At 43.3% G+C, this 26058-nt stretch overlaps 2 protein-coding genes across 3 annotated transcripts in view; one reads left to right on the top strand and one right to left on the bottom strand.

Annotated features, from left to right (window-relative positions):
- Positions 1-26058, top strand: part of LOC124721299 (excitatory amino acid transporter 1) — a 700822-nt gene that overhangs the window by 616872 nt on the left and 57892 nt on the right. The window lies entirely within an intron of this gene.
- Positions 1611-25525, bottom strand: LOC124721300. Its single transcript, XM_047246209.1, has 3 exons — positions 25478-25525; positions 12320-12475; positions 1611-3835 (listed from the first exon to the last, which is right to left on the bottom strand). Exons 1-3 carry the CDS (start codon positions 25515-25517, stop codon positions 3618-3620), a joined length of 414 nt encoding a protein of 137 aa, XP_047102165.1. The 5' UTR covers positions 25518-25525; the 3' UTR covers positions 1611-3617.

Raw genomic sequence — 26058 nt, 5'->3', positions numbered from 1 at the left:
TAAACTATTATCAGCAGCACACTCGGAATGTGTAACGCAGAGTTCTCTTCTTCACTAAAATATGCGTTTGAATACGGTGTTCATGAGTTAACACTGGAGTTAGACTAGAGATCATCTGGGGAAAGAACATAGGATATGAAATAAAATGATTACATAGATTGAATAGGGTTGAAGCAGAAATTTGCTTGTTGACAGAATATTGAAAATGCACAGATAGGTTACGAACTGTATTGCACTAAATGATACTCTGACCTACACAAAAAAAAATTTATTTATAGTTTACGTTTTATTACAGTATTTTACACAGACATCGATCACATTTTAGATAAAATGAGGCATCCGTGGCTCACATTCTATACACTGACACACATTTAAAATGTGACATATGTAATTATTAAAGGTCAAACTTTAACGCATTGAGAAAGTGACTGCTATCTACTACACACACACACACACACACACACACACACACACACACACACACACACACACGAGTGAATCATTGTTCAGGAAGAATACAGAATGAACGTGTTTCCTGAAAGGATTTGACACACAAAACGTATTAGAGTACTTATATTATCATTTTACAGTTTGAGAACATACAATTGTCTACAGTTTGTTTTCTGTTCTTTGTGCACTTTTGCGTTCGATGGCTGCAAGGGAATCATGTGATTTTCTCCTCAGTTTCACAGCAGCCTTCATTTTAAGATATTTTCTTATGATATTAATAAATATAAACTTCTAGGGTAGTAAGATATTCCGAATACTTAGAAGAAAGTAAAAGAGGGGGCCAGAGAGAGAGAGAGAGAGAGAGAGAGAGAGAGAGAGAGAAGGGGGGAGGGGAACCGCTAATTTATTTATACTAAAATGAAGTGGGAGTAGCGAAAGTGGAAAATTCGGAGAGATGTGCTCTGAAGTGTGTAAAGCAACAGTGAGGCTTGCAGTGAATATAGTTTAATTTGTGTGTCCAAGCGTTAGTAACGGTATTAAAAGAAAATACCAGTAGATGAATAAAAGCACGAGAGTAGGAAATCAAATACAGATTTTTTAAGAATCAAAATTCGAAGAGACCCGATACCAGAAGTGAAACCGTACTGCTATCTTAAAAGAAAAAATTGCCGATGTTTGAATCCGGAAGACATTAAATTCACTCTGCTGCAAACGCACAGAGCTTTCTTCAACAAACGTAGGTCTGTTAGTATCAAATACTGAGGCACTGAAGGAGTGTATAGTAATACTGTGCTAGCTCGCCCGGTTAGCCGTGCGGTCTAACACACGGCTTTTCGGATTGGGAAGGAGCGCCTCGCCCCCCTCACGAATCCACCCGGCGGATTTGTGTCGAGGTCCGGTGAGCCGGCCAGTCTGTGGATGGTTTTTAGGCGGTTTTCCATCTGCCTCGGCGCATGCGGGCTGGTTCCCCTTATTCCGCCTCAGCTACACTATGTCGGCGATTACTGCGCAAACAAGTTCTCCAATACGCGTACACCACCATTACTCTACCACGCACACGTAGGGGCTACACTCGTATGGTGTGAGACGTTCCCTGGAAGGGGGGGGGGGGGATTCCACCAGGGGCCGAACCGCACAATATCCCTGAAAGAGTGGTTCGGTGTGGGGCGGCGGAGGGGTGAAGTGGAGTGCGGTAGTCGTCGTGGGGTTGTGGACCACTGCGGCTGCGACGGGGACGGAGCCTCTCTGTCGTTTCTAGGCCCCCGGTTAACATGCAATACAATACTGTGTTAAGCAGAAAAATGTAGCAAAGGAGTCTGTATAACACCTTCATTAGAAGAAAGGTTGTTACTACGACGTTCTTCAGTCCGGACAAAAGGCTAACATTAAAAATAGAGACAGAACTTGATTAAATTTTCCGAGCTATCATGTCGTAGGCAAATGAACACATTTGAATATTTCAGCTTTGTATCTCCGTCTGTGGAGGACATTTTCAAGGGAATAGTCCCTTGATACCGGATAGTTGCACACTGAGAGTCGCTGACTGAAGTGACTTGCACCGTACATCTGCTTAGAGGCATGAACCAGAGTGGAAGAGAAGTGAAGTGGAATGTCTCAAGAACGCCTTAATGAAGAAAGAGTAGGGGTCCTCTGACGTAAGAAGTACATTACGACGATCACGAAGACTCTGTAGTAACATATTAGCCGTCTGCACAATCCACATGACTGACTGTCTAAAAAACACATTAGATAAACGATTTATCCCTGTAATATAGAAATGAGACAGAGGGATGTTTACGGTTTGTAACAGTCACGTGGATAAAGTAGCAACTACATTGTAGTTTTGGTCAGATGTGCGTCGGTACAACATCGAGAATGCTGCATTAACAAAATCAGGAGCATAAGGTAACTGCAAAGCGGGAGTAGTTTGATAAATCTGCTGTAGCGGAACACTTTTGCATCCAGGAAAAGACAAAAATCTGTCTGAAAACAAATTTTCGACAGCCATGAGAGGATAGTATGACAGATTAAATTTTTTATTTATTCGTTCAACATGAGAAAAGAATGCATTTAATTCACATAACAAAAATACTTATCCTGAGGAAACATTATGTAACATCCTTTACTTCAGCACTATCACATAAATTATCTCTGACAACACTGCACTAGAGAAAACACTCTCTATTCGATATATATAGCGCCACAATAAATGTACCATGCAGTGCGTCTTTCAATAGTTACAAAGAGGGTCGTATTGCAGACCCCATGCTGTCATTTTCTCCCTCCATTAGTTCATTCAACACCACCGATAGTTTTTAAGTGGCACTGACCTCGTCATCATAAAACCTGGGTCAGGATTTTTATCAAATCCTCTTCATTTCCTGTCTTGCATAAAAGTTCTCTGGCGTTTCATCTGTGTGTGTGTGTGTGTGTGTGTGTGTGTGTGTGTAAAAAAGAGAAAAAGAGAGAGAATGTTGATCTATAACGATTAGGGCGTTTGTGAGGCTTTCGTATTTAGAAAAAACAGAGTTCGTCTTAGTTGTGTCTAATGTTGTTTATAATACGAGCAATTTCGATATGTTAGAAGACCGTGGTGTTGTGTTGTCCGAAGTTCTCCTGATATAAATCCGATCCCCTCAGTGGGAATCCAACATAACCACATGAACACTGTTGTACCAGGCGGGGGATAATATACTGGCGCACTGTAAACCTGCGGCAGAGTCCAGCGGGGCTGTGATGCTGACAACTTAAGGAGCTTGGCACAAAGTCACGTTTCCATGTAGACGTACGCTGCAGCGAAAAGCCATTTCAGTCAGTATCGAGCTAAATGCTCATCGGTCGACCTTCCGTGGACGGGCTCAAATGTTCAGATTTCTAAGGTAATTCACGCAACAATTGCGTATTAGCGCGGAAAATTTTCATACTCCTAACACCACCTACCCTGAAAGTTGTCATTTATGTAGAAAAATTTCTGGTGATGACATAAGCACTGAGACACCCAGTACTTGTAGAAAGTTGTTATTAGACGATGGCGCCGATAGCATTTCAGTAGGTAAAGTCTGGTTTTCAGTTACCTTATGGGCTTCGAAATCTTGGAGTCAAGTTTGCAAGCAGAGGTGTTAACCGCTACACAGTAATTAGACACGGAGGGTACTGCACGCGGCTGGTTATTGTCCGCCCGTGAAGAACAGCAGACAGGCGCAGAATAACAAAAACAGCAGCAGCAAGTTGTCGGTCGGCTGTGGCGGCGCTCCGTTGCAGAGGTGCGTGTCGCAGGCGCAGTATCGCAGCACGCTGGTGTCATCGCGCACGGGCTCCACGCAGCCGACCCGCACGCGACGCCCCCACGCCGTCGCCCGTGGCGCGCAGCCGCGCTGGACGGACCCTGCCGAAAATAGCACGTCCACCTGAGCCAGCGACAACCTGCTTGCACAATTCTTCTCTCCAATACTATTGCTGTCGGACAATGACAGCATCATATGCATCATTTGATCAAAACTATTCGGACACCTTTTGGTGGAGATTAATATAGGATGTGTCCACCGTCGCCTTACTATCTGCTCGAACTCCGCTGGGGACACAATCAGATAGGTGTCTAAAGGCCTGGGGAGGAGTGGCAACCCATTCTTCTTCAAAAGCCGAAACCAGAAAAGGTAGTCATGCAGGACGCTGGGGTCTGGAGCGAAGGTCATGCTCTAACTCATGCCAGTGGTCTTCCACTGGATTCACGTCCAGGCTATGGGTGGGCCAGTCCATTTCAGGAATGTTGTTGTCCACAGCCGTTGCCTCACAGATTCTGCCAACATGAGTAACCTAGAAGTAAATATCCTAGGAGTAGTGAAGCAACTTCAGTGACTTAATAAAAGCACGTCTTCTGGTCCAGACTGTATACCAATTAGGTTCCTTTCGGAGTATGCTGATGCATTAGATCCACACTTAACAATCACATACAACCGTTCGCTCGACGAAAGATCCGTACCCAAAGACTGGAAAGTTGCGCAGGTCACACCAATATTCAAGAAAGGTAGTGGGAGTAATCCACTAAATTACAGGCCTATATCGTTAACGTCGATGTGCAGCAGGATTTTAGAACATATATTGTGTTCGAACATAATGAATTACCTCGAAGAAATCGGTATATTGAAGCATAGTCAACATGGGTTTATAAAACATAGTTCCTGTGAAACACAACTAGCTCTTTATTCACATGAAGTCCTGACTGCTATTGAGAATGGATTTCAGATGGATCCGTATTTCTGGATTTCCGGAAGGCTTTTGACACTGTACCACACAAGCGGCTCGTAGTGAATCTGGATTTCTGGAAGGCTTTTGACACTGTACCACAAAACCGGCTCGTAGTGAAATTGCGTGCTTATGGAATATCGTCTCAGTTATGCGACTGGATCTGTGATTTCCTGTCAGAGAGGTCACAGTTGGAAGTAATTGACGGAAAGTCATCGAGTAAAACAGAAGTGATTTCTCGCGTTCCCCAAGATAGTGTTATAGGCCCTTTGCTGTTCCTTATCTATATAAACGATTTGGGAGACAATCTGAGTAGCTGTCTTCGGTTGTTTGCAGATGACGCTATCGTTTGTCGACTAATAAAGTCATCAGAAGATCAAAACAAACTTCAAAACGATTTAGAAGAAATATCTGAATGGCGCGAAAAGTGGCAGTTGACCCTCAATAAGGAAAAGTGTGACGTCATCCACATGAGTGCTAAAAGGAACTCGTTAAACTTCGGTTATACGATAAATCAGTCTATTCTAAAAGCCGTAAATTCAACATAATACCTAGGTATTAAAATTACGAACAACTTAAACTGGAAGCAACACACAGAAAATGCTGTGGGGAAGGCTAACCAAAGAATGCGTTTTATTGGCGGACACTTAGAAAATGTAATAGACCTGCTAAGGAGACTGCCTACACTACGCTTGTCCCTCCTCTTTTAGAATACTGCTGAGCGGTGTGGGATCCTTACCAGATAGGACTGACGGAGTACATCGAAAAAGTTCAAAGAAAGGCAAAACGTTTTGTATTATCGCGAAATATGGGAGAGAGTGTCACAGAAATGATACAGGACTTGGGATGGACATCATTAAAAGAAAGGCGTTTTTCGTTGCGACGGAATCTTCTCACGAAATTCCAATCACCAACTTTCTCCTCCGAATGCGAAAATATTTTGTTGACACCGACTTACATAGGGAGCAACGATCACCAAGATAAAATAAGGGAAATCAGAGCTCGTATGGGAAGATATAAGTGTTCATTCTTTCCGCGCGCTTTACGAGATGGGAATAATAGAGAATTGTGAAGGTGGTTCGATGAACCCTCTGCCAGGCACTTAAATGTGATTTGAAGAGTATCCATGTAGATGTATATGTATGACAGGGTGCGTTGTCATGCTGATTCAATCATCGTCACCATAGTGCTCCTGTACGCAGTACAAATTGTTGTAGAAGATATTTACTACTTTCCGCAATTATCGTTTTGTTAAGTGCAATAAGGGGAAACATCGTGTGTTGGAAATTCGTGGTAAGGTCTTATGGGACCAAACTGCTGAGGTCATCGGTCTCTAAGCTTACACACTACTTAATCTAACTTTAACTTACGCTAAGGAGGACACACACACCCATGCCCGAGGGAGGACTCGAACCTCCGACGGGGCGAGCCGCGCGGACCGTGACAAGACGCCTAAGACCGCGCGGCTATCGTGCGCTGCACACGCTGTGTTGGCAATACGCATTATGGCAGGCAACCTTTCACAGTCATTCGTTAAACCCAACGTTCCATCGGATTGTCACAGGGTACAGAGTGATTCGTCACTCTTTCGAGTCATCCACTGTCCAGTGCCACCGCTCTTCACATCATGTCCAGCGCCGCTTAGCTATGTCTATACAGGGTGGTCCACTGATCGTGACCGGGCCAAATATCTCGCGAAATACGCAACAAACGAAAAAACTACAAAGAACGAAACTTGTCTAGCTTGAAGGGGGAAACCAAATGGCGCTATGGTTGGCCCTCTAGATGGCGATGCCATAGGTCAAACGAATATCAACTGCGTTATTACATACTCGTGTAGTACGTAAAGATATGAACGTTTTAGTTGGACCACTTTTTTCGCTTTGTGACAGATGGCGCTGTAATACTCACAAACATATGGCTCACAATTTTAGACGAACAGTTGGTAACAAGTAGGTTTTTTTAATTAAATTAAAATACAGAACGTAGGTACGTTTGAACATTTTATTTCGGTTGTTCCAATGTGATACATGTACCGTTGTGAACTTATCATTTCAGAGAACGCATGCTGTTACAGCGTGATTTCCTGTAAATACCACATTAATGAAATAAATGCTCAAAATGATGTCCGTCAACCTCAATGCATTTGGCAATACGTGTAACGACATTCCTCTCAACAGCGAAGAGTTCGCCTTCCGTAATGCATTGACAATGCCCTGACGCATGTTGTCAGGCCTTTCCCCACAGAAAGAAATACGTGGACGTCAGATTCGGTGAACGTGCGGGCCATGGTATGGTGCTTCGGTGGCCAATCCACCTGTCATGAAATATGCTATTCAGTACCGCTTCAACCGCAGCTATGTGCCGGACATCCATCATGTTGGAAGTACATCGCCATTCTGTCATACAGTAAAACATCTTGTAGTAACATCGGTAGAACATTACGTAGGAAATCAGCATACATTGCACCATTTAGATTGCCATCGGTAAAATGGGGGCCAGTTATCCTTCCTCCCATAATGCCGCACCATACATTAACCCGCCAAGATCGCTCATGTTCCACTTGTCGCAGCCATCGTGGATTTTCCGTTGCCCAGTAGTGCATATTATGCCGGTTTACGTTACCGCTGTTGGTGAATGACGCTTTGTCGCTAAATGGAACGCGTGCAAAAAATGTCATCGTTCCGTAATTTCTCTTGTGCCCAGTGGCAGAACTGTACACGACGTTCAAAGTCGTCGCCATGCAATTCCTGGTGCATAGAAATATGGTACGGGTGCAATCGATGTTGTTGTATCAATCTACGATTCTCAAGCAATTTGTCTGCTACTGATGTGCAGATTAGCCGCGACACCAGCTAAAACACCTACTTGGGCATTATCATTTGTTGCAGGTCGTGGGTGACGTTTCACATGTGGCTCAACACTTCCTGTTTCTTTAAATAACGTAACTATCAGGCGAACGGACGGACACTTCGATGATGTCGTCCAGGATACCGAGCAGCATACATAGCACACGCCCGTTGGGCATTTTGATCACAATAGCCATACATAAACACGATATCGACCTTTCCGGTAATTGGTAAACGGTCCATTTTAACACGGGTAATGTATCACGAAGCAAATACCGTCCGCACTGACGGAATGTTACGTGATACCACGTACTTCGACGTTTCCATTGGCGGCCGGAGTGGCCGTGCGGTTCTGGGCGCTACAGTCTGGAACCGAGGGACCGCTACGGTCGCAGGTTCGAATCCTGCCTCGGGCATGGACGTGTGTGATGTCCTTAGGTTAGTTAGATTTAATTAGTTCTAAGTTCTAGGCGACTGATGACCTCAGAAGTTAAGTCGCATAGTGCTTAGAGCCATTTGAACCATTTGACGTTTCCATCTATCACAAAGCGAAAAAGTGGTCCAACTAAAACATTCATATTTCTTTACGTACTACATGAATATGTAATAAAAAATGGAGGTTCTTATTTAAAAAACGCAGTTGATATCCGTTTGACCTATGTCAGCGCCATCTAGCGGGTAACCAAAGCGCCATCTGGTTTCTCCCTTCAAGCTAGACGAGTTTCGTTCTTCGTAGTTTTTTCGTTTGACACTTATTTCGTGATATATTTGGCCCAGCCACGATCAGTGAACCACCCTGTAGAAATGTGTGGCTGCTCGACCATTGCACCCCGTTATTTTTAACTCCCTAGCACAGTTATTATATAAGCTGGACAGCTGATATCTCTTTGGAACTCACGAATTATTACTTTCGCTGATATCGTGCGATGTTTTGCAGCCACCCTACGCAATTCTCCGCGGTCCCTGTGCGTCAGTGCATGAGGTGTGCCTGGTCTCTGTTAGCTGCGGTTGTTACTTCGCATTTCACAATCATATGACCAAGAATCGACTACCGAGCGAGGTGGCGCAGTGGTTAGCATACCGGGCTCGCATTCTGGAGGACGACGGTTCAAACCCGCGTCCCGAGATTCAGATTTAGGTTTTCCGTGATTTCCCTAAATCGCTTCAGGCAAATGCCGGGATAGGTCCTTTGCAAGGGCACGGCCGACTTCCTTCCCCATCCTTCCCTAATACGATGGGACCGGTGACCACGCTGTTTGGTCCCTTTTCCCAAATGAACCAACCAATCGACAGGCGACTAGGTCGGCTTCATAGGGCCTGAAATGTCCCGGACGGATTTTTTACTCAGGTGATATTCAATGGCTAGTGCACTTTCGAAGTGATCTTCAGCCGTAGATGATGGGCACGGATCTTACCGAAACGTTGTGGCAAGAAGACGCCACCACTATGCTGATCACTCGAGAAGTTTTAATGATTGGACTTCACCTGCCTGAAGTTGTGTAATGTGGTCCGACGAATCGCTATTTTGCCTGTTTTAAAAATTATGCAAGGCGGCGAATGCGGCGACAGCCGAATGAGGCGTTCAACCCTCAAGGTGTGGTGGGCCTAGTTCACGCCGAAGGTGGTTGCGTAATGTTTCGGGGGCTTTATCAATCCGTGACTGTTGTCACTCATTGACGTTACTGTGAATATGAAGCAGGATAGTTATTTCAACAATAGCGATGATGATTGTGCTGTACACTCTCTCGACTTTCAAGATAAGACCAGCCATGTTCTAGAGCTACACGCATACGTTCCTTATTTGGCGAAAACTCTAGCGCCCTTTCGTACCTCGGCTGCTTACCGAATCTTTTAGTCTTAATCCCGCACAAAATGTCTGGGCTTATTTGTAAAAATGAGTGTGAATTCCTAAAGGACCAAACTTCTGAGGGCATCGGCCCCTGGACTTACACGCTACTTAAACTAACTTAAAATAACTTTCGCTAAGAACACTTTTTTTTCACTTGTCGCCCTGATTTTATGACCCACCACCTAATTGCTTAAGGTGGGTTTTTATTGACCACTTGGCCGCTGCGATCGGTATATGGGCGCTGATGTGACTGAACCTCCACACCAGTTCCCGCATCCGATCGCACATTTGCTCATGCCCCGCCACGTGGAGGCGGGTCATAGTTGATCGTGGGTTGTTTTCTTTTACTTGGTTATCTTTGTTTGCTATTTGTCTTTCTTTTTTCTTTTCTTTTCTTTATGGCAGCTTTACCAAACCGTTTAACAAAAATTTACAAGAAATTTAATTTTGGAAAAGAAATACTAAAATATAGTTTAGAATGAAGAAGAGGAAAGAAGATAGGAAAGGAAGAAGTTTATAGTCCCTCCACCCTGGGGAACTGAGGTTGAAAACCTTGGAATTAGTCGCCAGGTCATTGATCCTCAGTCTTCAATCCTTTGCTTACCTTTAATCAAGGAGATCTATGCTAATCTATAATTACTATGCTAACTACTAAAGCTGTTACTAAGATAATTACGCTATTGACATGATTAAAGTGCCGTGTTTACTTGTGGTAATTGCGACGATGCGCCGACACTGTTTACATCTATTCATGTTGAGCTTTAGTTATATGTAATATATTGTGATATCTGTACATTGTCCGCAGCTCGTGGTCGTGCGGTAGCGTTCTGGCTTCCCACGCCCGGGTTCCCGGGTCCGATTCCCGGCGGGGTCAGGGATTTTCTCTGCCTCGTGATGACTGGGTGTTGTGCGCTGTCCTTAGGTTAGTTAGGTTTAAGTAGTTCTAAGTTCTAGGGGACTGATGACCATAGATGTTAAGTCCCATAGTGGTCAGAGCCATTTGAACCATTTTTTACCTGTACGTTATGTTTAGACTAATGCATTTCTGTCTGTCTTCTGTCTCGGTTTTCATCCTCCACACTATGGCGTACATGTAGGTGCTGCATCTAAGTTTGTCATCTGTACGGTCTCTCGCGCCTGCGCTAAGAACAACAAACACACTCATGCTCGACGGAGGACTCTGATCTCCGGCGGAAGGACCACGCAGTCCGTGACTGGTCGCCCTAGGCCGTGCGGCCACTCTGCGCGGCTATTTGTAACAGCTGGAGAAACGTACTAGTCAACACCCCAGCAACTTGATAGCTCGATGCTATCTAATTAAGGCCATTATAATGGCTAGAGGCGGTGTTTCACGGCATTACAGTGGCTTCTCCTGCTTGTAACGTTTGTCCTATGTTCTTATTGATGTCGGATGCGTAGGTAAGAGGTGACCCGGACCTAAAAAACTACACTACTGGCTATTAAAATTGCTACACCACGAAGATGATGTGCTACAGACGCGAAATTTAACCGACAGAAAGAAGATGTTGTGATACGCCAATGAATGGATTTTCAGAGCATTCACACAAGGTTGCCACCAGTGGCGACACCTACAACGTGCTGACATGAGGAAAGTTTCCAACCGATTTCTCATACACAAACAGCAGCTGACCGGCGTTGCCTGGTGAAACGTTGTTGTGATGCCTCGTGTAAGGAGGAGAAATGCGTTCCATCACGCTTCCGACTTTGATAAAGGACGGATTGTAGCCTATCGCGATTGCGGTTTATCGTATCACGACACTTCTGCTCGCGTTGGTCGAGATCCAATGACTGTTAACAGAATATGGAATCGGTGGGTTCAAGAGGGTAATACGGAACGTTGTGCTGAATCCCTACGGCCTCGTATCACTAGCAGTCGAGATGACAGGCATCTTATCCGCATGGCTGTAACGGATCGTGCAGCCATGTCTCGATCCCTGAGTCAACAGATGGGGACGTTTGCAAGACTACAACCATCTGCACGAACAGTTCGGCGACGTTTTCAGCAGCATGGACTATCAGCTCGGAGACCGTGGCTGTGATTACCCGTGACGCTGCATCACAGACAGGAGCGCCTACGATGGTGTACTCAACGACGAACCTGGGTGCACGAATGGCAAAACGTCATTTTTTCGGATGAATCCAGGTTCTGTTTACAGCATCATGATGGTCGCATCCGTGTTCGGTGACATCGCGGTGAACGTACATTGGAACCGTGTATTCGTCACCGCCACACTGGGGTGTCACCCGGCGTGATGGTATGGGGTGCCATTGATTACACGTCTCGGTCACCTCTTGTTCGCATTGACGGCACTTTGAACAGTGGACGTAACATTTCAGATGTTTTACGACCCGTGGCTCTACCGTTCATTCGATCCCTGCGAAACCCTACATTTCAGCACGATAATGCACGACCGCATGTTGCAGGTCCTGCACGAACCTTTCTGGATACAGAAAATCTTTGCCTGCTGCCCTGGCCAGCACATTCTCCAGATCTCTCACCAATTGAAAACGTCTGGTCAATGGTAGCCGAGCAGCTGGCTCGTCACAACATGCCAGTCACTACTCTTGATGAACTGTTGGTATCGTTTTGAAGCTGCATTGACAGCTGTACCTGTACGCGCCATCCAATATCTGTTTGACTGTCCAAACGTATCAAGGCCGTTACCACGGCCAGAGGGTGTTGTTCTGGGTACTGATTTCTCAGGATCTATGCACCCAAACTGCGTGAAAATGTAATCACATGTAAGTTCTAGTATATTTGTCCAATGATACCCGTTTATTATCTGCGTTTCGTCTTGGTGTAACAACTTTAATGGCCAGTAGTGTAATGATCTGGCTAGGTGGCCTAATGCCACATAAAACTAAAGACAGAAATAATTTAGGAAGATGAGGTAGAACTGACAGTTACCGTTTTGGAAGAGTATCTTGAGGCAGTAGTTGGCCTCAGGGCAGGTGGCCACCTGAGGCGGCTGCGTGTTGCAAGGCGGCTCCCCGTCCTGCGCCTCGTCGCCGCAGTGGAAGCACGTCAGCACCTCCGGCTCGGCGGTCGCTCGCGCCACATCTCCTGCACAACGTAATGCCATCAACTCTCGTACACCTACCATGTTACAATAGCATGTGCACAGTGCTATTTTCGAATATTCTTCACAGGTGCGACTTGTAGATTTTATCCATCTACGAAACATTCATTTTTTAGCTAAACATGAACACGTTTGTGGACGTTTTCTCCTTTTAGGTCAGTGAGCTGTATCTACCTTTCTTCCATACATGAGCCACAAAACGCCCATCCACAGCTTTCGTCAACTCTTCAGACGACCCAGAACTGTTTCCAGTCCCCAATTTCTTTCAGTGCTGAAGTAGGTTGAGACCAGATCTGGTGAATAGGCTGGATATTCCAATAATTAAACTCCATTTTTTCATGTTTTTCCATCGGCAAACGAAATTTGTAAATAGGTGTATTGCCCCGATAGAAAAGTATTTTTCGTTTAAAGTTCAGACCTCTTTTCGAGTATTTTGTTCGTCCAGTTGGTCAAGGAGGCATGCGTGGTTTTCGCCACTGCGGGGAATAGACCAGGATGACGCTAGATTCTTGAACCGATATTCCTGACTTTAGACCTTTATTGTACACCCTTAAGAATGTATTATGTATTTTTTAAGTAAAAATCTTATACCCAGAGGACATTACACGACAGCGATGAAAGGCCTTCACAGAGTGCGTGGGCGGTACGTGGGAGCTCTCAACACCACAATTTTCAACTTCGAACAAAATTACAAAAACTTCTTTGAAACTGATGATATTGTCTAAAGTGATATGTAGAGATATTTTAAAAATGGTTTTTAACAACAAAGTCGTTACAAAACCGTGCACCAAAAATCGAAATTAAAATATATCGCAACAATCCTCCGTACTACAAAGAAGAAACGCAGACTCATAAACTACAAAACGTTATAATGTAATTGCACGTATATTTCATGAAGTATAGCTCCTGCCAACTTGAAAAACGATGTTTTGAATAAACAACCATTTAAAGTTTCAACTTGTGTTTTTTTAATATTCAAACCGGCACAGCAAACCGGTACAGTTGGTCTTTTTTTCGCCAATGACGTAACTCTCTCATTTTGATGAAATTATAGCGATTAACTGGCTTCTGCTTACCAATCGAAGCGCGTTTCGCACGATTGAGATCAATTTACGAATTTTTTCTGTCCTTATAAATACGTTTGTTTGTCATTTTCAAGCACTCACGTTTTATTTCTCATTCGCAAGCACTCACGTTTTATTTCTCATTCGCAAGCACTCACGTTTTACTTCATGTAAGCCACAAGTTGCGAGACAAGCACGTCCTTTCAGACTGTTTACCGCCAACGAATCATGTGACGAAGAGAAATCTTGTTGAGAATAGTATTTTACTTTATACTTACGCCCTCTGTGATACTATCCGAGTATTACAGCGGTTCCATTCGAGCGCTCGGATGCGCCAGGCCCCTACGCAATAAATTGCGGTTTTAACATATCTTAACATTTATGAACACTTCATATGAATGAATCGTAAAACTGGACACTCTAAGGAACATATTAAACCAGCTAAAAACATTCTACCATCGTCTGCCCGCATAATGTGTTATCTTTTCCAAGGTAATAAAAAGCTATAAATCCTTTCTCATGGCACCATACGCTATCCATAACGTTTCCGAACAAGTTTCTTGATGAACCACCTGCTGAAACCCACTAACTACATTGCTGTTTTGTTTAATGCGTGAAGCAGTAGACCAAAGACACGTCCATAATTACAGAAAGGCGCCCTAATCAGATTATATTTGAAATGGTCGAAACTTTGTTGAGACACATGTCACCTCCGCCATGGGCCGAAAAATTTACTTACTTCATTCTGTTCCTCAAAGTTATTCCCGTACTCCCAGAAAACTTTCTCGCTGTAATTTCTCTGCACGCTAACAGATTTATGAGTGAGAAGTTTACCCCAGACTTAGCTTCAGAAGATTCTTCGCATTTCCCTCTCACTTCCGCATCACTTGGATGAAGACAGGTTGCCAGCTGACACTGTGGGTGTGCATTTACCCCATATACTGAACTCCGTGATATTTAACTATAACGTAATAGATAGTGCATTACTGTTTCTTAAAATGGAGGTCTCGGTTTCCACTACCTTCTCGGATATACGTCTGAATTATGTCATAAATCACTGTGTCATGAACAGACATTACAATGCAGATAATATGATGCACTGGATCCGATTCTCGTGTGCTGCGTCTTCGAACTGCGTAACAATGTAATTATTAGTGTTTAATACAAGTTGTTGATGGATAGTATTTATGCTGAAACAACGACCAACGCACTGTTTCAAAACGATGTCGTGGGTACCTACATAAAGACATTCGAAAATGCTTTCCATATATGAATGTTAATGTTTCCGTCTCTTAGCTTAATGAATCACTGTCGTACTTCGAATTGATATGTGCAGTTTTCATTGGAGTGTGCCTATACATCATAGGTATTTGTGAGTGAAGAGGACCTCTACTGATCTTTCACAAAAATCTGTCTCAGCTGGAAAAACATAGCCCGCGAAAGTCTTTGATCCAGGCTCGAGTCCTTGTATGACTTTGTCATGAGTGATAGTGGTCGAATGATTGACCATTATGAACTAAAGAATGCGTACAATCAATTCTCCTTGCAGAAAGTCATAGTCTCTTGCAAGACTAACCTTGGCACGCTATAAAACACTAAAAAACGATTTTCGTTCGGCTTGCACATGCGATATACGAAACATTGATATGAATCAGCGTGTAAAGAAGCCGCGAAGTATTATGGAAGTCTTGTTATTCCAGGCGAGGTGCAGCGTTGACCGTTTCTATGACTTTCTGGGCGGTGGTTCTCGGCAACACCTCGGTGCGAGGTTGGGCACTGTGATTGTTCCTGAAGAGCGATTCCAGCGCGAAAAACGTCGTCTTCCGAACTGGCGTGCATTGGGCCAAGATTTAAATGCAATAATCCCGTCTTCTACGGATTTACAGTATCTTGTAGCTTTCTTAAATAAATTGAACACTTTACATTAAAATTAATCTACCTTCGCGATCCGATGCTCCTGTGCTAGGCAATGCATCGTTACGTCAAGAAGGCTCAGGGTAGTTCATAACATGTTGTTGTGGTCTTCAGTCCAGAGACTGGTTTGATGCAGCTCTCTATGCTACCCTATCCTGTGCAAGGTTCTTCATCTCCCAGTACCTACTGCAACCTACATCCTTCTGAATCTGCTTAGTGTATTCATCTCTTGGTCTCCCTCAACGATTTTTACCCTCCACGCTGCCCTCCAATTCTAAATTTGTGATCCCTTGATGCCTCAGAACATGTCCTACCAAGCGGTCCCTTCTTCTAGTCAAGTTGTGCCACAAGCTCCTCTTCTCCCCAATTCTGTTCAATACCTCCTCATTAGTTATGTGTTCTACCCATCTAATCTTCAGCATTCTTCTGTAGCACCACATTTAGAAAGCTTCTATTCTCTTCTTGTCCAAACTATTTATCGTCCACATTTCACTTCCATACATGGCTACACTCCATACAAATACTTTCAGAAACGACTTCCTGACACTTAAATCTATACTTGATGTTAAAAATTTCTCTTCTTCAGAAACGCTTTCCTTGCCATTGCCAGTCTACATTTTATATCCTCTCTACTTCGACCATCATCAGTTATTTTGCTTCCCAAATAGCAAAACTCATTTACTACTTTAAGTGTCTCAATTCCTAATCCAATTCCCGCAGCATCACCCGATTTAATTCGACTACATTCCATTACCCTCGTTTTGCTGTGTTGATGTTTATCTTATATCCTCTTTTCAAGACACTGTCCATTCCGTTCAGATGCTCTTCCAGTTCCTTTGCTGTCTCTGACAGAATTACAATGTCATCGGCGAACCTCAAAGTTTTTATTTCTTCTCCATGGATTTTAATTCCAACTCCAAATTTTTCTTTTGTTTCCTTTACTGCTTGCTCAATATACAGATTGAATAACATCAGGGAGAGGCTACAACCCTGTCTCACTCCCTTCCCAACCACTGCTTTCCTTTCATGCCCCATGACTATTAAAACTGCCATCTGGTTTCTGTACAAATTGTGAATAGCCTTTCCCTCCCTGTGTTTTACCACTGCCATTTGAAAGAGAGTATTCCAGTCAACATTGTCAAAAGCTTTCTCTAAGTCTACAAATGCTAGAAATGTAGGTTTGCCTTCCCTTAATCTGGCTTCTAAGGTAAGTCGTAGGGTCAGTATTGCCTCACGTGTTCCAACATTTCTACTGAATCCAAACTGATCTTCCTCGAGGGCGGCTTCTATCAGTTTTTCCATTCGCCTGTAAAGAATTCTTGTTAGTATTTTGCAGCCATGGCTTATTAAACTGATAGTTCGGTAATTTTCACATCTGTAAACACCTGCTTTCTTTGGGATTGGAATTATTATATTCTTCTTGAAGTCTGAGGGTATTTCATCTGTCTCATACATCTTGCTCACTAGATGATAGAGTTTTGTTAGGCCTGGCTCTCCCAAGGCTGTCAGTAGTTCTAATGGAATGTTGTCTACTACTGGGGCCTTGTTTAGACTTAGGTCTTTATAATACAGACTTGCTAATTATGTTTTGTAGCTTGTAAATTAATTATACAGTCCGCCCGTGAGTGGTATCATTGGATATGTAATTCAGTTCTCTGTATTAATAACTGATTATAAACATTGAGTATTTAGTAATTAAGTACTCAGCCTTCGTAACGGACTGGGCTAGACAGCCACTGAAGCCTCTCCACCTGTATGTTACATATCACAGAAAAGTCTCATGTTTACAAACTGTCAAAGATTACAGGTTGCGTCTTGTCAGGAAGCCCTCGTATGACTCCGTAACCATAAAAAACCACGCTGTCCTTGTACATGATTTACTAGACCAGCTTTCAAGAAGGCAAGACTGTTCATCTTAATGATACACCTTCTTCTTCGACAGGCCGTCCAAAGGGCCCATTCCTGTGTTTTAAGACGTCATTCATCAACACCGTCGGTATTACGTACTTAGAATCTCTCAGAACGTTACTGGCGGCGTCTTTGTACACGGATCTACGCTAAACGCTTCAGAAAGGAGAAAGGGATGGCCATTCGTCGACAGTAGTGGCCGAAGTAAACGGAAGCATAGAGAGATGAACGTGCAGCACGTGTTGGAGCTGTGCCAAGGGCTTTGAGTGACAGGCAAGTAATTGGTTAAGCGAGTGCCAGGAAGCTTTCCTGCAGAAATGCTTGCCAGCTGCATTTGCTCTCCGTCTTTGAAGTTCGCGCATTTTTTAACAAACATGCGCCAAGTGTCTCTTTCGTGCAACACAGCAGTCTTTCGTAAAGCGATTGTTTTACTCAGTTTGTGCCCTGGTAATTAAATGAGATTCGTTACTATGTCAGAGCTGATAGTGTTTCCATTGTGCAATGAAATAAGTTCATTACTTGTATTCCTAGGAATCTTCAGTGTAGAACCGATCTTTCAAGAAGAGAGGTTTCTCACTATATACACTGCGTATCAAAAAAAGTGAAACGTCCAGAAAAAAAAAGATTATAGGTCAATGGCATTCCGTACACGTACACAGCATCGGCAGGTATGTGAAGGATTGGAGACGCAATTCTCTGTGAGACGTAGAACAGCCAACACAGTGCATTAATATTATTCTCCTGGTAGGTCATATAAGGAGCGCGAATAGCATCAGATGATGAGTGATTACTGTGAAGGACACTGAGATGTTGCGTGCTTGTGTGAGTCAGCGTTATCACCACCTGATAGCTTGAAAGGGACCCCATTGTGGGTTTCCATTTGGGTGGCTGACCGAATCGTGCAGTACGCAGATTTGTGAAGCATTTGGGTGAGTCAGTGGTTCGATGTTGGAGTTCATGGCAGGCAGACTCATCGTCAAGGTCCCGATCGAACACAGAGAGGATCGCCGTACGGTGCACAGAGCACATCGTAACCCCTTCACATCAGCACCTGCTATCCAAGTGCAAATAATGGACCCCCTGTAACATTCTCTGTCATCACCCACCATAGCTCAGAGATTTGCAGTAACCGGGCTAGAGAATTAACTTCCCAAATATCGGCTGCCGTTAACACCACAAACCATATGGTTACGTTTGGAGTGGTGCCACGACCAGGAAGCACGGACTGCTGACGAATGGCGTCACATTGTGTTCAGCGAAGAATCGTAATTCTGCACTACAGCTCGCGGAGGATACGGTGGTCGATGTGCAGTGACCAGGTTTCGTCCAAAATGCTAGGAGAGTTCATTCGTTTGTTCAGAAGGGGAGACCGATAAGTATTCCCCACCTTTCGGCCGGTCAGCGATGACAAAATCGAGGCGCGCACGCTGCAATCTTTCTCAAACGATTTTACAGAAACTATTCAGTACAATAATTTCGTTTCTCTTTACATACAGCTTTATATGTCACGTTCATAATGATTTGCTCATCATTTCGTTAACGATCATAGTTATTGTAATGTTCACGTGAAAGTAAGACACTGCGCGAAATTCGGAAAAGTGTCCAATAAAAAGCAGAGATCGCTATGCTTTTGCATTTGGTGAATATTACATAATATGTTGTTGCATACTAAATGTAGCTAACATATTAAATTTTTTTTTAGACTTGGTTAGAGGTCTGCCAGACACCAATCTCGAGAAAATTGATCTGATGTAACACACTCATTGGCGAACGCGCTGCGCCATCGATAAAGCCAGAGCGAAATATCCACAACATTCCTCATATGTCATAAACTGTTTTGTACATCGAAATGAGATTTTGGCAAATGATTGCACGCAAAGAGGAGAATATTTTACCATATCGTTATTGTGTAAAACTACCGTATTATTCCAATAGCTAAAGGCTTTTTCGGTCAAAGAATGTAATTTTTTAAGGGCTGTCGATAGCTGATTAAGTGAGAAATGATGTGGGTTATGGAATGTATGTGCAGTCATTACACGTTTTTTTGTACCGAGGATGTGCTTTTTCAGAAGCTGCTGACTTCACTTTTCCTCAGTTCCTCACTTAAACAAACTTAATAAACCACTGTTGCAGAATTCTCTCGTAGTTGTGTCTCAACATATTAGTGAGGTGAGACAGTGTAATCTCCGCTGTGTTTTGGCAAAAGAAGCAAATTTTGACATGGCAACCAGAGAAATGAGTAGGTTTTATTCAAAATTCGCCACTCATGGTGCTTTTCTGAAAGTTACAAATGGCTAACAAGCCAGGCGGAATTCTGTTTAGATACTAACAAAAGTAGAGGTGTCAGTAGATCTTTTTGAATGGTCACCAAGCAAGTGTGGGCATGTAGGGGTCCCACTTAATATTTACGAAGAATGTGAGTGTAGGCTTCAGTTTGGATCGGCACTTTCCCCTCAAGCGCTCAGCATTTCTCCAACAGAGCTCTGAGCGACCCCCCACCACTGCCACACTTCGCCAGCCAACTGCGCATCTAGCGGCCATGGCATTGTGTGCGCACTATACCTCGGATGACCATCGCCAGCGAGTATGGCGGCGACCTAGGAGAGATCTCATTATTCCAATGCTTTTCTAAGGTACAGCGATGTCACTCCTGGTGTCACAGTGTGCACAGATGTCAGGTATGATTTCAGGTCACAGCATGTAATTACTGAAGGAAATCGAATAGAACCACAGCAGCTAATGGATATTCTGCGTTCTCGTATCTGGGTGTTGTGTGATGTCCTTAGGTTAGTTACGTTTAAGTAGTTCTAAGTTCTAGGGGACTGATGACCATAGCTGTTAAGTCCCATAGTGCTCAGAGCCATTTGAACCATTTTTTTTGTTCTCGTATCTTACCTCTGATGCGACAGTATCGTGTTGTCATTTTTTGACAGGAGACTTTCTCATATGGAACTTGTCTCTCCGAGCTGTCTGCACGATACTGAAGTACTCCTTTGGCCAACATGAGGCCCAGATCCTTACCCAATAGAACAGACGTGGAACCAGCACGGACGTAAAATCCGTACCAGTGTCAGTATCCAGTATATCGAGGACTGTTTACAGCAGTTGAGGTCCAGCTTTCCTCCTAGCAGCATATAATGGCTCTCTAACACCTTTCGCAACCGAAACAGTGCATGCATTCACGCCAGACGCGGTGCAACATTGTATTGATAAGTGCATCCGTAGTGTCCAGTTCTTCGTACATTTGACTAGATTTTGTAATACCCGAAATAACATCATATAAAGGGCGAGGTACTTGAGGGTAATATTATGGAAATGGAAGAGGATGTAGATGAAGATGAAATGGGAGATATGATACTGCGTGAAGAGTTTGACAGAGCACTGAAAGACGTAAGTTGAAACAAGGCCCCGGGAGTAGACAACATTGCATTAGAACTACCGACACCCTTGGGAGAGCCAGTCCTGACAAAACTCTACCATCTGGTGAGCAAAATGTATGAGACAGGCGAAATACCCTCAGACTTCAAGAAGAATAAAATAACTCCTATCCCAAAGAAAGCAGGTGTTGACAGATGTGAAAATTACCGAACTATCAGTTTGATAAGTCACGGCTGCAAAATACTAGCGCAGATTCTTTACAGATGAATGGAAAAACTGGTAGACGCTGACCTCGGGGAAGATCAGTTTGGATTCCGCAGAAATATTGGAACACGTGAGGCAATACTGACCCTACGACTTATCTTAGAAGCTAGATTAAGAAAAGGCAAACCTACGTTTCTGGCATTTGTAGACTTAGAGAAAGCTTTTGACAATGTTGACTGGAATACTCTTTCAAATTCTGAAGGTGGCAGCGGTAAAATACAGGGAGCGAAAGGCTATTTACAATTTGTACAGAAACCAGATGGCAGTTGTAAGAGTCGAGGGGCATGAAAGGGAGGCAGTGGTTGGGAAGGGAGTGAGACACGGTTGTATCCTCTCCCCGATGTTATTCAATCGGTATACTGAGCAAGCAGTAAAGGAAACAAAAGAAAAATTTGAAGTAGGTATTAAAATCCATGGAGAAGAAATAAAAACTTTAAGGTTCGCCGATAACAATGTGATTCTGTCAGAGACAGCAAAGGTCTTGGAAGAGCAGTTGAACGGAATGGACAGTGTCTTGAAGGGAGGATATAAGATGAACATCAACAAAAGCAAAACGAGGATAATGGAATGTAGTCGAATTAAGTCGGGTGATGCTAAGGGAATTAGATTAGGAAATGGGACACTTAAAGTAGCAAAAGAGTTTTGCTATTTGGGGAGCAAAATAACTGATGATGGTCGAAGTAGAGAGGATATAAAATGTAGACTGGCAATGGCAAGGAAAGCATTTCTGAAGAAGAGAAATTTGTTAACATCGAGTATAGATTTAAGTGTCAAGAAGTCGTTTCTGAAAGTATTTGTATGGAGTGTAGCCATGTATGGAAGTGAAACATGGACGATAAATAGTTCGGAAAAGAAGAGAATAGAAGCTTTCGAAATGTGGTGCTACAGAAGAATGCTGAAGATTAGATGGGTAGATCACATAACAAATGAGGAGGTATTGAACGGAATTGGGGAGAAGAGGAGTTTGTGGCACAACTTGACTACAAGAAGGGATCGGTTGGTAGGGCATATTCTGAGGCATCAAGGGATCGCCAATTTAGTATTGCAGGGCAGCGTCGAGGGTAAAAATCGTTGAGGGGGACCAAGAGATGATTACACTAAACAGATTCAGAAGGATGTAGGTTGCAGTAAGTACTGGGAGATGAAGAAGCTTGCACAGGATAGGGTAGCATAGAGAGCTGCATCAAACCAGTCGCAGGATTGAAGACTACAACAACAACAACAACAACATACACTCTAAACTACTGAAGTTTCATTTCCAATCTTCCTTCTGTTCTGAGGGCTTCACTTGTTTTGTCAGACAGTTTAGTTTGGCGGTAAAGTTCATTTTTGTTTTGTAGCAAAAACTGAAAATGGAGTTACATTATGAATGCGCAGGTGTGAAAATAAAAAATTAGTTATAATTAATGAGGAGAGAATGTTAATGGCAAATGGGAAGATTTGTTAAATGTAGCCACCTAAAATGTAATGTAATAACGGTAAACCAGAAATTGTGACTCATAATTTGTCATGATAGACAAACAGTGAACTGCAACGTGTCCCTTTAGTAACTGAGAATGCTCTTAAGGGTTATGCATGCCGCTACTGACGCGTTTCTGCCACAGCCCACCTCATATCAGAAAAAAATTTGATGCAAGGAATGGCATTAGTGATAACTCTACTAACATCTGTGCAGGCCTCCAGCGCTATCATGTGTCGCAAATTAAACAGTTTCCCTCTGTCTCAATGTGGATTGATTCCAGGTTAAATCAGTTGTTATCAAAAGTAGAAGAGAACAGAATGTTTCTCTGTGAATTATGAGACACATATGTCTTGTCCAGCTGGGAGTCGACGATTACGTTTGCCTCTGATGAGAGATGAGAAAATATGCCCTGCAGCAATTAAAGAAAGAAAAGTTTTTTGGCAGCTGTGTTATGGAAAGGTGGATGTAATCACGGAATTTTCTTTGACAATTTCGAAGGTGTTGTATTGTATTGTATTGTATTGTATTGCATTGCATTGTATGTTAACTGGGCCGGTCTTTGTGGCCGTGCGGTTCTAGGCGCTTCAGTCTGGAACCGCGTGACCGCTACGGTCGCAGGTTCGAATCCTGCGTCGGGCATGGATGTGTGTGATGTCCTTAGGTTAGTTAGGTTTAAGTAGTTCTAAGTTCTAGGGGACTGATGACCACAGGTGTTAAGTCCCATGGTGCTCAGAGCCACTTGAACAATTTTTTTTTTTGTTAACTGGGGACCTAGAAATGACGGAGATGCTCCGTCCCCGACGCAGCCACAGTGGTCCACAACCCCACGACGACTACCGCAGTCCACTTCACCCCTCCGCCGCCCCGCACCAAACCCAGGGTTATTGTGCGGTTCGGCCCCCGGTGAACCCCCTAGGGAACGTCTCTTAGCAGACGAGTGTAACCCCTATGTTTGCGTGGTAGAGTAATGGTGGTGCACGCGTACGTGGAGAACTTGTTTGCGCAGCAATCGCCGACGTAGTGTAGCTGAGGCGGAATAAGGGGCACCAGCCTGCATTCGCCGAGACAGATGGAAAACCGCCTAAAAACCATCCACAGACTGGCCGGTTCACCGGACCTCGACACAAATCCACCGGGCGGATTCGTGCCGGGGACGAGGCGCTCCTTCCCGCCCGGAATTCGAAGGTATACTCTGATAGAAAATGAATTCATATATTCAGGGAATGAGCAATCTTGGTTATCCGAAGAAGATATATATAGGAAGCGCATTCGGAAACTAAATGCAGATTTCTTACCTTTAAAGGTAGGAAGCTCAGAAAAAGTTGTACAAATATATCATTACCTGTTGGTTGTTAAGGAAGCTATGCAACTAATTTTTTTTATTCTGTAGATACTGCAATATGGGTGAAAGCAGACAACAATGGTTTCGGAAAATATTGCGCCAGTCAGATGCCAAGTGATTACTGTAATTAGATTTTTTTGTGGCAGAGGAACTACAGCTGCTCAAATCCATTATAAGTTATACCTAATTTATGAGCCTACAATAAAGAGTGAAAGGAAAGCTAGACAATGTTGTCGAGACTTGAAATGTGTCCGTATAAATGTGCATGATGAAGTAAGGAGGGGAAGCCCTAGTATCCAGACCGATCTGATTGACAATTGGTGCTCTCACTTATTCCTCAGAGTGGGCACAAACTGAGAAGTGCCATCCAAAATTGGCCTCGTGGGAAACTGTCGTCTGATACAGGCCTGCTCCACAAATTGTAAACTGAAACTTACTGGTTGATGATTTATTTTTCATTTTATTTTATATTATTTTTCTAACCGTGTTTCATAAGTGAGGCCATACAGTATTTCTTTGTCACACCATACTTACATATATTCTTCACGCTCTAAGGTTGCATTACCCTTGTCTTATTTATATTCATCACGTATACATGATCATTTCTATTACACACACACACACACACACACACACACACACACACACACACACACACACACACCATATTTAAAACGTACACAGTTGGTTTGATATCCAAGTAGAACAACTTTTTAATTATACAGTTTGTGAAACGGCTAGGAAATTAATTTCCTTGTGATTGTGCTACTGTGCAGGGAAACCAACTGTGGAAATATATGCGCAAATAGCAAACCGTCAGTCAGTGTCAACTTATCCCATGTAGATTATTTTATGGATTGCGTTTTGAATTGTACTGGTGTCATACGCATTCGATTGTTTCTTCCCAGTAAGCGTTTAATGTGAATATGCCGTCTTGCGAAAGTCGTATAACAGTTGGTTTGATATAGCACGGCAGAAAAAACTGTAAAAAATAATAAATTACGAATACTACGTACGTTTTTTGGCCCAATTGGACGAAAAATTAAGAGAGAAAATACTGTTCTTGAAAAAGAAAGGAACAAAAGATGACATCGCGACAATGCTTATGCCCACAAATGCGGTTTGACAGTGGAGAAACAGTGATCTGAAATACGAATTATAGTAATATCTATCCTGTCCGCCAGATAAGGTACCTTCTGACTTCCATCCGTTCTTACGTCTCAAGATATTTGTGACTGGAAATCGCAGTCGTAGAAGAATATTGTACAGATGTCTCACAATCGTGTTTCAGGGCTGAAATCCACTCACAGAAAAAGGTTGGAAAAGGTTAACAACTTAAAAGAAGTTACGTCCTAAAAATAAATGCACTTATGACCTAATAAACACTGTCACTGGTGCGCAGAGAAATGTTTTCCGTGCCCTTAGTGCATTCGTTTGCGTGTGGCTAATCAGTACTTCCTGCTTTGTAGAAGCATCAAATCAGTGTGTCACTGTATATTGAATAATACTTCAAAGCTCTTACAAAACACAGATGTTCCCTGACCTGCCGTTTTTTAAATTAGTCACATGAAATGGTACATTTTAGTGAGTATTCGCAAGTCGACAGCGATTAAAACTAATGTTTTCACTTGCATAAATTGATCAAGAGCTTTACCTGGTATGAGAAGAGCCAGTAAGAGAACGAAGCCCCTCATGCTGGGCGCTGCTGCCGACTGGGGCCGTGTGACTAAGTTCAGACGCTCTTTATCGGCGCAGGATTTCCTCTCAATACGCGGAAGCCTGGATTTTGTAACAGGACTTTGAGTTTCCCCACACAACGCCGATCTCCATCAAACCTTTTTCATGTGCAACTGAAGCAACCGAAACGCCAATGCTTAGTGAGCACTCAGAACATAAAGCAGTGTATGTGTGGTATAACACGATAAAGCAGTCAAGGGAAGTGGAACCAAATTTGGCCGAAATTTTTAGCTACTTTCACCGTTAAATAGTCTAGTGCAGACACCTATAAACGCCGTACTATTCCTTTCTATACTTACTCAGTTTTAAAGATGTATTTAAGTATTTACTGCCAGGTTAAAAATGATTGTGCACAATGTTTCGGTGATTGGCAATTCATTTTCTTCTGACACTGCGAGCGATGAAATTGGATGTGTTCGGTGTCTGGATCCCAAATAGAATGTAAAATACTGTCCGCAGCAAACCAACATTTTTAGACTAGCTCTAAACAAGTCATCG

This window comes from Schistocerca piceifrons, chromosome X (genome assembly GCF_021461385.2).
Source record: "Schistocerca piceifrons isolate TAMUIC-IGC-003096 chromosome X, iqSchPice1.1, whole genome shotgun sequence".
NCBI classification, from domain to species: domain Eukaryota; kingdom Metazoa; phylum Arthropoda; class Insecta; order Orthoptera; family Acrididae; genus Schistocerca; species Schistocerca piceifrons.
The sequence above is the reverse complement of the archived record's forward strand: the minus strand, read 5'-3'. Positions and strand labels throughout refer to the sequence as shown.

Coding starts and splice junctions, on each gene's coding strand:
- LOC124721300 (XM_047246209.1), bottom strand. CDS start 25,517: ATGAGGGGCTTCGTTCTCTTACTGGCTCTTCTCATACCAG. Junction 12,476..25,477: donor ACTGGCTCTTCTCATACCAG/GTAAAGCTCTTG, acceptor TACGTTGTGCAG/GAGATGTGGCGCGAGCGACC. Junction 3,836..12,319: donor CAAGATACTCTTCCAAAACG/GTAACTGTCAGT, acceptor TATTTTCGGCAG/GGTCCGTCCAGCGCGGCTGC.